This window comes from Myxocyprinus asiaticus, chromosome 3 (assembly GCF_019703515.2).
Source record: "Myxocyprinus asiaticus isolate MX2 ecotype Aquarium Trade chromosome 3, UBuf_Myxa_2, whole genome shotgun sequence".
Taxonomy (NCBI): Eukaryota; Metazoa; Chordata; class Actinopteri; order Cypriniformes; family Catostomidae; genus Myxocyprinus; species Myxocyprinus asiaticus.
This window is the reverse complement of record NC_059346.1, coordinates 955001-968156: the sequence shown is the minus strand read 5'-3', so window position 1 is coordinate 968156 and position 13156 is coordinate 955001. Positions and strand designations below refer to the sequence as shown.

General features: G+C 40.4%; 1 protein-coding gene across 1 annotated transcript in view; it reads right to left on the bottom strand.

Moving 5' to 3' along the window:
* Positions 1-13156, bottom strand: part of dcc (DCC netrin 1 receptor) — a 307139-nt gene that overhangs the window by 81075 nt on the left and 212908 nt on the right. The window contains exons 16-18 of the mRNA XM_051679498.1: positions 7750-7860; positions 6569-6763; positions 2824-2919 (exon numbers count right to left, since the gene is read on the bottom strand). Of these exons, the coding sequence (XP_051535458.1) occupies positions 2824-2919; positions 6569-6763; positions 7750-7860 (402 nt within the window). The remainder of the gene's footprint in view (positions 1-2823; positions 2920-6568; positions 6764-7749; positions 7861-13156) is intronic.

Here is a 13156-nt window from a genome sequence, read left to right as displayed (position 1 = left end):
GGTGTAAATCAGGGTGTTGTGTGGTAAATCGGGGTTGTTGTGGTGTAAATCAGGGTGCTGTGTGGTAAATCAGGGTTGTTGTGAGGTAAATCAGGGCTGTTGTGGCGTAAATCAGGGTATTTGGTAAATCAGGGTGTTTGGTAAATCAGGGCTGTTGTGAGGTAAATCAGGGCTGTTGTGGCATAAATCAGGGTGTTTGCTAAATCACGGTGCTGTGTGGTACATCAGGGTTGCTGTGAGGTAAATCAGGGCTTTTGTGGTGTAAATCAGGATGTTGTGTGGTAAATCAGGGTGTTGTGTGGTAAGTCAGGGCTGTTGTGGTGTAAATCAGGGTGTTTGCTAAATCACGGTGCTGTGTGGTACATCAGGGTTGCTGTGAGGTAAATCAGGGCTTTTGTGGTGTAAATCAGGGTGTTGTGTGGTAAATTAGGGTGTTGTGTGGTAAATCAGGGTGTTTGGTAAAACAGGGTGCTGTGTGGTATATCAGGGTTGTTGTGAGGTATATCAGGGTGCTGTGTGGTAAATCAGGGCTGTTGTGGTGTAAATCAGGGTGTTGTGTAGTAAATCAGGGTGTTGTGTGGTAAATCAGGGCTGTTGTGAGGTAAATCAGGGCTTTTGTGGGGTAAATCAGGGTGTTGTGGGGTAAATCAGGATGCTGTGTGGTAAATCAGGGTGTTGTGTGGTAAGTCAGGGCTGTTGTGGTGTAAATCATGGTGTTTGGTAAAACGGTGCTGTGTGGTATATCAGGGTTGTTGTGAGGTATATCAGGGTGCTGTGTGGTAAATCAGGGCTGTTGTGGTGTAAATCAGGGTGTTGTGTGGTAAATCAGGGCTGTTGTGAGGTAAATCAGGGCTTTTGTGGGGTAAATCAGGGCTGTTGTGAGGTAAATCAGGGTGTTGTGTGGTAAATCAGGGCTGTTGTGAGGTAAATCAGGGCTTTTGTGGGGTAAATCAGGGTGTTGTGGTGTAAATCAGGGTGTTGTGTGGTAAATCAGGGCTGTTGTGAGGTAAATCAGGGTGCTGTGTGGTAAATCAGGGTTGTTGTGGTGTAAATCAGGGTGTTGTGTGGTAAATCAGGGCTGTTGTGGTGTAAATCAGGGTGCTGTGTGGTAAATCAGGGTTGTTGTGGTGTAAATCAGGGTGTTGTGTGGTAAATCAGGGCTGTTGTGGTGTAAATCAGGGTGTTGTGTGGTAAATCAGGACTGTTGTGGTGTAAATCAGGGTGTTGTGTGGTAAATTAGGGTTGTTGTGGTGTAAATCAGGGTATTTGTTAAATCAGGGCTGTTGTGGTGTAAATCAGGGTGTTGTGTGGTAAATCAGGGTTGTTGTGAGGTAAATCAGGGTTGTTGTGGTGATAAATCAGGGTGCTGTGTGGTAAATCAGGGCTGTTGTGGTATAAATCAGGGTTGTTGTGAGGTAAATCAGGGTTGTTGTGGTGTAAATCAGGGCTGTTGTGGTGTAAATCAGGGTGTTGTGTGGTAAATCAGGGCTGTTGTGAGGTAAATCAGGGCTGTTGTGGTGTAAATCAGGGTGTTGTGTAGTAAATCAGGGTGTTGTGTGGTAAATCAGGGCTGTTGTGAGGTAAATCAGGGCTTTTGTGGGGTAAATCAGGGTGTTGTGGGGTAAATCAGGATGCTGTGTGGTAAATCAGGGTGTTGTGTGGTAAGTCAGGGCTGTTGTGGTGTAAATCATGGTGTTTGGTAAAACGGTGCTGTGTGGTATATCAGGGTTGTTGTGAGGTATATCAGGGTGCTGTGTGGTAAATCAGGGCTGTTGTGGTGTAAATCAGGGTGTTGTGTGGTAAATCAGGGCTGTTGTGAGGTAAATCAGGGCTTTTGTGGGGTAAATCAGGGCTGTTGTGAGGTAAATCAGGGTGTTGTGTGGTAAATCAGGGCTGTTGTGAGGTAAATCAGGGCTTTTGTGGGGTAAATCAGGGTGTTGTGGTGTAAATCAGGGTGTTGTGTGGTAAATCAGGGCTGTTGTGAGGTAAATCAGGGTGCTGTGTGGTAAATCAGGGTTGTTGTGGTGTAAATCAGGGTGTTGTGTGGTAAATCAGGGCTGTTGTGGTGTAAATCAGGGTGCTGTGTGGTAAATCAGGGTTGTTGTGGTGTAAATCAGGGTGTTGTGTGGTAAATCAGGGCTGTTGTGGTGTAAATCAGGGTGTTGTGTGGTAAATCAGGACTGTTGTGGTGTAAATCAGGGTGTTGTGTGGTAAATTAGGGTTGTTGTGGTGTAAATCAGGGTATTTGTTAAATCAGGGCTGTTGTGGTGTAAATCAGGGTGTTGTGTGGTAAATCAGGGTTGTTGTGAGGTAAATCAGGGTTGTTGTGGTGATAAATCAGGGTGCTGTGTGGTAAATCAGGGCTGTTGTGGTATAAATCAGGGTTGTTGTGAGGTAAATCAGGGTTGTTGTGGTGTAAATCAGGGTGCTGTGTGGTAAATCAGGGCTGTTGTGGTATAAATCAGGGTTGTTGTGAGGTAAATCAGGGTTGTTGTGGTGTAAATCAGGGTGCTGTGTGGTAAATCAGGGTGCTGTGTGGTACATCAGGGTTGTTGTGAGGTAAATCAGGGCTGTTGTGGTGTAAATCAGGGCTGTTGTGGTGTAAATCAGGGTGCTGTGTGGTAAATCAGGGTGCTGTGTGGTAAATCAGGGTTGTTGTGAGGTAAATCAGGGCTGTTGTGTGGTAAAAATATATATATACATATACACACACACATACAAATAAAATATAATTTATACTTCACAAAAAAAAAAAAAAACAAAGAAAAAAAAAAGGGAAATCAATAACCAACAAGGCATTAATGTCAGAGAAGTATTTGTTACCTGACAATGATCTGGTGACTGCACTCTCATAGAGTGGAACTCCTTCACCAGCATTATTGAAAGCCTTAAGAGAGATGACGTAATGAGAGCTGGGTTCTGAAACAAACACACACACACACACACGTGTTAAAACACAGTGGGATATAGTAAAAAAAACAAACATTTAATTTAGTCAATGTTAACCATTGTAATACTCATTTACATATGTCTGCCCACATTTAAACACCTCTTCAGTATACAGACACTGGAGGAGTTGGAATATAAACTGATCAGTCACATGACATTTACGGCTCCAGTGATGGACTCCAAAAACATATTGGAGTGTCCATGAGCACAGACAGTGGCATCATACAGCAGCCGAGCAACTGCAATTGAGACGAATGGGAATGCTAACGGATACAGATCTCCAGGTATTTTAAAACTGCTTTACTGCTCCAGTACACAGAGGTTTGCCAATCATAACAGGAGGTCATTTACATACAGAAGTCTTAAAAGTACAGTAGCAAAAACAACCGTTTAATTTTAATGGTCAGAAGGAGGATTGAAAATGGTTGTGAAAAAACAAAATTATGACTGATTGTGACATTAATATTGGGAATACTTGGGAGCCCTTAAAAGATCCATGAGCACTCTGATGGCTCCTTAAAAATTATAATTAGATGGCGAAACCCAATAATGCTGTGCCAAACAAGAGTGAAATACTCCACACTTTCTTAAATAAATAAATACTGATAGTAAAAATGTGTCTGTTTTTCTCTCTCCAGCAGCTCGCCCGCAGGATGTAACTATTGCATTTCACACGGTCTAATTGACCGAAGTATTGAACGATTCATTTACAAATCTGTTTGTTTCTGTCTTCAATCCCTGAACGGAGAAACAGAGGATGTTATTTTCTTTTTGTTTTTCATTTTCTTCTGGCGAGCCATTTTCATCGGCACACTGGGTTCAATATCGCTGCCATGGTAACTTGTGGATTCCATGTGAAATATTGACAAGGACATGGCCTTATTTTTGTCCAGAGTGGAGGTAAGAGGGGGCGAGTCAGCCAGACTGAAGGCTTTAACACTTGGAGAAATGAGATCACCATAGGTGTGTTTTTCAGCAGTAACCAGTCTCGTATATTGCTTACGAGACAAACAAAGCTTATATCGAACCTATCGAGGGAGTCGTAAACTCCTCTGACATCAGTTTGTGTGGATAATCACACATAAAGCTGCAACTAACTCAAAAATAGAATAAATAAAACATTAGTGTGTTTGAACACAGGGGAGCATGTTTGATCTTAAGAAACTCGCTTCATAACTCACGGGATTCATTATGTATTCATTATCACACAACTAACAGCAACTTCATCTGAATATTAAAGTGTGTGATTTGTTATTGTCTCTTTTGTCATGCAACTGCAGGCTTTTTCAAATTTAATTTACATCCCACTTGTTTTCATATTACTTTTCTTTAAATAATCCATTCTAATTTCATTCCACATAATAAATTGTTCTAATAATCGAATGGTGAGCCAATTTAAGAAGTCATTTCATTTAATACATTAATTCTCACCCATTGGTAAATAAAAAATATTTTTCGATTGTCAACAGCATGACTCAGAGTATTGCTAAAATTGCATCATATCTGTTCTGACTGGTGTAATGTATGATCCATAATTAATTATATTAATGAAAGATGTGACACAATGGAAGCATACTTGGAAGCGTTGCTTGAATAATTAAACAATGGAACCATCGGGATAGTTCACCCAAGAATGAAGATTCTCTCATCATTTACTCCCTCTCATGCCATCCCAGATGTGTGTGACTTTCAGTCTTCTGCAGAACACACATGAAGATTTTTAGAAGAATATTTCAGCTCTGTTGGTCCATACAATGCAAGTGAATGGTGACCAGAACTTTAAAGCTCTAAAAAGCACAGACAGTCGTTGTAGAAGTCGTTAAATCAATCTTCAAAAGTGATACGATCAGAATTTAAGTCCTTCTCACTATAATTGTTTACTTCTGGTCACTCTACAATGCACGTTCTTGACAGGACAGAGTTCTTGCATGACGTAAGCATGATGGCATGTTCAATAAAAGCAAAACCTATGAAGGTTGTGAACAGCGTTCTTTTGAAAATAAACCGAGTTGCACTTCCGGTTGTATCGTGTCAATTGTCGCGTGAACATACCAACGCGCACAGGCAGAGGTGGGTCCAACCAACATTGTTTTGAAAGTCTCAGGTCAAGTCACAAGTCCTTAACTTTAAGCGTCTAAATTAGTGTTAGAGTGTTAATTACTATAGTAATTACACCCTCCACAGTATTAGCATGTTTTAAAACAATGTGTGGACTTTTCAGACAGTCCCTTACCCACCATAGGCAAAATTTTCTACTTAATGTTATATTAACCATCTGGAATGATTTCGCCGTGACACCATCTGACCAGCTTAAATACGGGACAAATCGTGTCCCATATTGATTCGATACAGGTTGCATCATTTCATCTTTAAATACAGGACGATCTTGTATTTTCACTACCTTCGTTGGTCCACAGTGCATCTTTTAGCTGGTTTCAGTATTGAGGCATGCAAAATACTTCACGCCTGTAGTTGAAGTGCACTGCGCTCTGTGGAACGAAGTAGCTCGCTAGTTAAACCAGTTAACACGATAAGTTAAATGCTACTGAACCATAGCTGACATATAACAGTTAACGATCTCAACTTACCTCTGTCTGTTTTCAGATGCCTCACAATATTGGACGTTGTTGATGAAGCGTCTGTCATTTTTGAATCACAAGTTCTACATGTTGCAGTCCTTTTGTTGCCCTCGATAGTGTATTCTTTATTTCCAAATGAAATTACCTTTGGGACTATTTTGGCTGTGTCATCCTTGAATGTTTAAAACTTGGTCCTACTCTCCTGGAAGTTGATTGGTTGGTTCTCTGATTGGTTGAATGTGTAGCGTGGAAATACAGATTTGAAAAACAAATAGTTTATTGGGGAAATGAATCGCACATTTTTAAATCTACAACTCTGATCTTTGGTTTTAGAAGTTATAAAGTCTTTCCAGTCAGAGAGCTCGAGTCCAAGTCAAGTTGCAAGTCATCAAATCTGACCTGAGTCCAAGTCAAGTCCAAGTCATGTGACACGAGTACACAATCCTGTGCTTACATTATACAAGAACTCGGTCCTCTCATGAACGCGCATTGGAGAGCAATCAGAAGTGAACATTTATAGTGAAAAGGACTTAAATATTGATCTGTTTCTCACCCAAAGTGATTGTTTTGCATTAGAAGACATTAACCACTGAAGTCATATGGATTACTTTTACTACGACTGTCTGTGCTTTTTAGAGCTTTTAAGTTCTGGTCACCATTCACTTGCATTGTATGGACCTACAGAGCTGAGATATTCTTCTAAAAATCTTTGTTTTTGTTCAAAAGTCATACACATCTGGGATGATATGAGTACATGAGTAAATGATGAGAGAATTTTCATTTTTGGGTGAACTGTCCCTTTAAATCTATGTTGTGAATGAGCTGATACCTGTTGTAATGTCTGTATGTATGGCATGCACTGACAACCTCCACATTTCTGTGGGTTAAAATGGAAAAATAAAGTTCTTAAAAGAATACTACAGAAAAAAAATATTAAAACAACAATGGCAAAGTAATTTCACACCTCACCTCAACAAGCCGCATGATCTATAGCACAAGCTGTGCTGCTCAACAGTCTGTGAATGGATGATGTCACTCACCTAAGTTCTCTATAGAGTAATATCGTTGTTTACTGTCCACTCTCACAGTCTCAGCGTACGGACTACCCACTCCATACCCGATGATGTAACCCCGTACTAAGATGTTTGGGTTCAGTGGAGGCGTCCAGCTCATGATGATGCTGTTGGGCAGCGGGCGCACATGCAAAGAACTCGGCTGGTTTGGGACTTGAGTTTCTACAAGGGAGATAATGAACAGATAAGCACATAATTCACACATTTACAGTGACATTCTGGTGAAAATGTCCTATAGTGTGAAATATACTGAATACCTCCGAAAACAACAAGAAAGTGAAAGTTACGTCAAGCTATTGCGGGAGATTTCTGCACCACTAGCAGCACCAAACAGAACTGCTAAAATAATGATCATTTTCAAACAGGTTTCCCCAAACACTGAGCGTGTTTACATGCAAGTTCTTACAGCGATTATGCTAAATAAGCCCACAACGTGTGTGGTCATGTAAACGCATTAAACGGCTTTCCTATATCAGTGTAAGGTCATAAACCACTAAAGAATAAACCGATCGACACGGGTAGATTTTTACCCATTACCCTGATTTCACGTTGCATGTAAACACCTTTACCAGTGTTCTTATCAATTTTATCCAACGTATCGGTGTGCATGTAAACGGGCTCAATGTTTCTCATTACACATCTGATGAAACGCTGTTATCTCCTTTTCTGTGATACTGTGTTGAGTTTTTAGATTTGTTTAATAAGTTACATAATAGTTACATATTTTTGGAATTGCTTGAATGTAAACCAGTGGCTCTTTGGGTTCACAATGCACGTGATCCGCTCTGAGAGCCTGAAAACAGCGTATCATGAGCAGCGCATGCACACAAAACAGTGCGCCACCCTTTCACTCTGAAGCACTAGCAGATGTTTTCATTTAATTAAATCGCAGCCTTTTGTAGTTTAATAATAACATGCACCCCATTTCCCTGTTTTGATGTTACTTAATAATTGTGCAGCCCTGAAGGATCATGAAATTAGTCTAATGACACGCTCTTAACTAGTGGCCAAATAAAAAGCGGATTAAAATCATTGCGATATTCACGATATTGCTTCATTTTATTTTGCCTGAAAAATCATCATTTTTACATCGTGAAAATTCAATACATCACCCAGCCCTAACTGAGTATGTTTTCAATAATATTCACCGTCAAGGTCATTCTCAGGTGTCTCGGCTGTGATCCAATCACTGTACGGTCCCGTCCCGTTCACCGTCATGGCTGCGAGCTGGAAGCTGTACTGACTGCCTTTCTCAAGTCCTGTCACACATTAAACAGGGAGAAAGAGTTAGTGAGAAAGAAAATAATGTGTGAAAGATAGACTCAGATGATGAAAAACAAGATTATTATCTGTGATTTTAATTAGGAAACATCAATCACTGAAGGTGACGAGGTAAACAAGGTCTCCAAACTTCATCTAAACAGTTCACGCTGCATTTCCATCATGTGCAAAGATAAAAAAAAGTGCAATTATGATGGTGCGACACCGTCATCGCTGAATACCCCGGAGTGTTGAGAATTAGCATAACACACTCCAGCGGTACTGTGAAATGAATCCCCTCGGAAATAGTAACTTAGCGAGATATCCATCAGGGGCATAATGGAAATGAATATCATTTTCAAATAAATTCACAAATCCTATTCATATAAGCATAACGGCAGCAGAAAGAGCAACACATCTCTCTTTCCTAAAGCCCCAGAGGACGACAAATCCAGTGTCATGTGACGACTTCTTAACATGCATTGAATCTGGTGTAAAAACAAAAACATGTGATTGGGGAGCTGACACAACATATGGAAAATAAAGAAATCTGACAGGAAATTGCTATTTCGACAGGATGTTCTTATTTTAATATTCACATTGAGCTCATAATTGCTCGGCCACATTCCTCAAACAGATCTCAGTCATTAAGATGAGAGGAAAGAGACATCCAGTGGGTTGTTCTTTTGTCTTTTTCTCTTCCAGTTCTCTCATTCAACTTCACTGAAACTAATACGTTTTTTTTTTTTTTTTTGGGCGATATTTGATGTTTGATTTGATTATATAGAAAGACTCCAGGGTTCTTAAACATTTGACAAATTAATTTGCATGAATTTTCCAGTTTTACATAACTGATTTGTGAACTTGTTCAACAAATACATTGAAACGAACTGACTCAACGGACCAAATCGCTCCCAAATCAGACATGTCTATAGCTTGCATGCAACTTTTACTGTACACAAGAGCAATACACATTTTTAAAAAGCATTTAAAGAGTAGCAATTTGTTGATATGTGGGTTTGTATATGTATGTGTGAATGTTTACTTTTTATTATTATTATTTTTTATTTTATTTTATCATTATTCACTTTTATGTTCTACTTTTTATTATTTTTGTTTTCATTAAAAATATAAATAAATAAATATAAATATACATATATTTATTTATTTATACTAGAATCTGAATACTTGATTTATTTTAATGCATGCACTCTCTTGCAGCTGTACTTGATGTATAAAAGGTGCTATACAAATAAAATGTATTATTTTGATTACTATTATCTAACCAATTAAATATTTGAGCAGTTGAGCAGTCTATTTAATTCTAATAATAACACTGTGTAACACATTTTTATTTTTATGTTTATTTTTTGGTTCCTGGGTAGTAAGTGTCATTTCCTAATTGCTTATGCCTCAAAAGTATAGAAAATGGCTATTATTCCCCACAAATTTTGCTTTTGTGACCAGGACAGTGATATTTTGAAATTTACCTATTTCCAATGAGAAAACGGGCGAATATTTGTCTTTTCATTTACTTTTACATTTACATTTATGCATTTGGCAGACGCTTTTATCCAAAGCGACTTACAGTGCACTTATTACAGGGACAATCCCCCTGGAGCAACCTGGAGTTGAGTGTCTTGCTCAAGGACACAATGGTGGTGGGGACTGAACCAACAACCTTCCACTTACCAGTTCAATGCTTTAGTCCACTACACCACCACCACTCCATGAAATTCGTTCACACAGTCAGAAAAAAACAACATATGAATCCAAATTATCATGTATTTATACTACAGTAATATTCAAAGCCGTGCTGGTTCGTAATGGTAACAAGTACCCGTCTCTTCCCCTGACTCACTCAGTGCACCTCAAAGAGGATTACAACAGCATCAAGACCTTGCTGGACGCCTTGAAGTATGATGAGTACAGCTGGGAGGTCAAAGGAGACTTCAGAATCGTGGCATTCCTGATGGGTCTCCAAGGCGGTTTTACCAAGTTTCCCTGCTATCTTTGCCTTTGGGACAGCAGGGACACCAAGGTGCACTACCACAGGCGGGACTGGCCACAGTGGACCGAGTTCTCTGTGGGGAGGAACAACATCAAGTGGGAGCCACTGGTGGACCCCCGGAAGGTGCTGATGCCACCACTGCACATCAAACTGGGCCTTATGAAGCAATCTGTCAGAGCTCTAGATAAGGAGTCGGCAGCCTTCAAGTACCTTCAAGACTTCTTCCCTAAGCTGTCTGAGGCGAAGGTCAAAGCCGGTGTCTTCGTCAGACCACAGATAAAGAAGGATTTTGGATTCATATCCAGATTTTATTTGAACGAAAAGACACAAATTTGCCTGTTTTCTCATTGGAAATAGGTACATTTCAAAATATCACTGTCTTGGTCACAAAAGCAAAGTTTGTGGGAATAATAGCCATTTTCTATACTTTTGAGGCATAAGCAATTAGGAAATAACACTTACAACCCAGGAACAAAAATTGTGTTACATAGTGTAATTCTAATCAGCTGCGCGTATACAGCTGGAGTTTTGCTTACTGCCCCCTGGAGAAAACAGGTGGTTCTACAGCATGAATTGCTCGGTCCGGGGACATGATTAATTTCTCCCAATTTTTATGTTTTTCTTGAGAAAATAAGTTTGTCTACACTCTAGTCATTTATATTTGTATAGCACTTTTCACAATACACACAGTTTCAAAGTAGCTTCATAGAAAATCATGCCTTGTTGTTTGAAAGCCCCCTGTGAACATGCTGAAGGAAAAAAACTCCATTCAATGTTATTTAGTGGTAAAAAAAACCTCGAGAGGAACCTGACCTGTAGTTTTACGATATATGTACATAATCCAATATTACTTGGCTTGGGCAAAACCGATAGGCACACATCATTTATGTAAACTTTACTAGTGTTATTACCAGCTTATAACAACTTGTGCGCAAGTGTTGTTCTCAAAGCTGTTTATATTTCGAAGTCAAAAGCAGATAATTATAAGTCTCATGTAATTGCGGCTTTCTTACATTGTTGGTTTTTGGAATGAGCTGTTTTTTGATAGTTATGACTCATAACTTATGAGCGTCTTGCTGTACATGTCACACTCAGTGTCGGCTGTTAAACTTGCTGCTGCTGTTTCTGCTACACACACACACACACATATACAGTACTGTGCAAAAGGCACATAAGATGTTTCACAAAAGCATTTGTCTTAAGATGGTTACTTATATCTTCAGCTTTAGTGTGTCAATAGGAAATATAAATGTTAGACTCCCAAACATTACTTTTGCAAATAGAAATGATTAGAACAGAAGAACAGGGAGCCCTGCAACAGATGTCATGGCCCCCACAGAGTCCCCCACTGAACATCAAGACAGTCTGAGATTACATAAAGAGACAGAAGCAATTGAGACAGTCTAAATAGATAGAAGAACAGGGAGCCCTGCAACAGATGTCATGACCCCCACAAAGCCCCCCCACTGAACATTGTGTCAGTCTGAGATTACATAAAGAGACAGAAGCAATTGAGACAGACTAAATAGATAGAAGAATAGGGAGCCCTGCAACAGACGTCATGACCCCCACAAAGCCCCCCACTGAACATCATGTCAGTCTGAGATTACATAAAGAGACAGAAGCAATTGAGACAGACTAAATAGATAGAAGAATAGGGAGCCCTGCAACAGACGTCATGGCCCCACAAAGCCCCCCACTGAACATCATGTCAGTCTGAGATTACATAAAGAGACAGAAGCAATTGAGACAGACTAAATAGATAGAAGAACAGGGAGCCCTGCAACAGATGTCATGACCCCCACAAAGCCCCCCACTGAACATCGTGTCAGTCTGAGATTACATAAAGAGACAGAAGCAATTGAGACAGTATAAATAGACAGAAGAACTGTGGAGAATTCTCCAAGAAGTTTGGAACATCTTATCTGCCTACAACCATGAAAAACTGTGTCCTGGTGTATTTAGGAGAATTGGTGCTGTTTTAAAGGCAAAGGTGGTCACACCAAATATTGATTTAGCTTTTTATATGTTTACTGGACTTTGTATGACATTAAGTGATAAATGAAAACTATTTATGGCATTGTTTTTGAAGACATCCTCACTAAGCAACATTTTTCACAAGTGCCTAAAACTTTTGCACAGTACTGTGTGTGTGTATATATATATATATATATATATACACACTATATTGCCAAAAGTATTCGCTCATCTGCCTTTAGACGCATATGAACTTAAGTGACATCCCATTCTTAATCCATAGGGTTTAATATGACGTCGGCCCACCCTTTGCAGCTATAACAGCTTCAGCTCTTCTGGGAAGGCTTTCCACAAGGTTTAGGAGTGTGTTTATGGGAATTTTTGACCATTCTTCCAGAAGCGCATTTGTGAGGTCAGACACTGATGTTGGACGAGAAGGCCTGGCTCACAGTCTTCGCTCTAATTCATCCCAAAGGTGCTCTATCGGGTTGAGGTCAGGACTCTGTGCAGGCCAGTCAAGTTCTTCCACACCAAACTCGCTCATCCATGTCTTTATGGACCTTGCTTTGTGCACTGGTGCGCAGTCATGTTGGAACAGGAAGGGGCCATCCCCAAACTGTTCCCACAAAGTTGGGAGCATGGAATTGTCCAAAATCTCTTGGTATGCTGAAGCATTCAGAGTTCCTTTCACTGGAACTAAGGGGCCAAGCCCAGCTCCTGAAAAACAACCCCACACCATAATCCCCCTCCACCAAACTTCACAGTTGGCACAATGCAGTCAGACAAGTACCGTTCTCCTGGCACCCGCCAAACCCAGACTCGTCCATCAGATTGCCAGATGGAGAAGCGTGATTCGTCACTCCAGAGAACGCGTCTCCACTGCTCTAGAGTCCAGTGGCGGTGTGCTTTACACCACTGCATCCGACGCTTTGCATTGCACTTGGTGATGTATGGCTTGGATGCAGCTGCTCGGCCATGGAAACCCATTCCATGAAGCTCTCTACGCACTGTTCTTGAGCTAATCTGAAGGCCACATGAACTTTGGAGGTCTGTAGCAATTGACTCTGCAGAAAGTTGGCGACCTCTGCGTACTATGCGCCTCAGCATCCTCTGACCCCGCTCTGTCATTTTACGTGGCCTACCACTTCGTGGCTGAGTTGCTGTCATTCCCAATCACTTCCACTTTGTTATAATACCACTGACAGTTGACTGTGGAATATTTAGTTGCGAGGAAATTTCACGACTGGACTTGTTGCACAGGTGGCATCCAATCACAGTACCACGCTGGAATTCACTGAGCTCCTGAG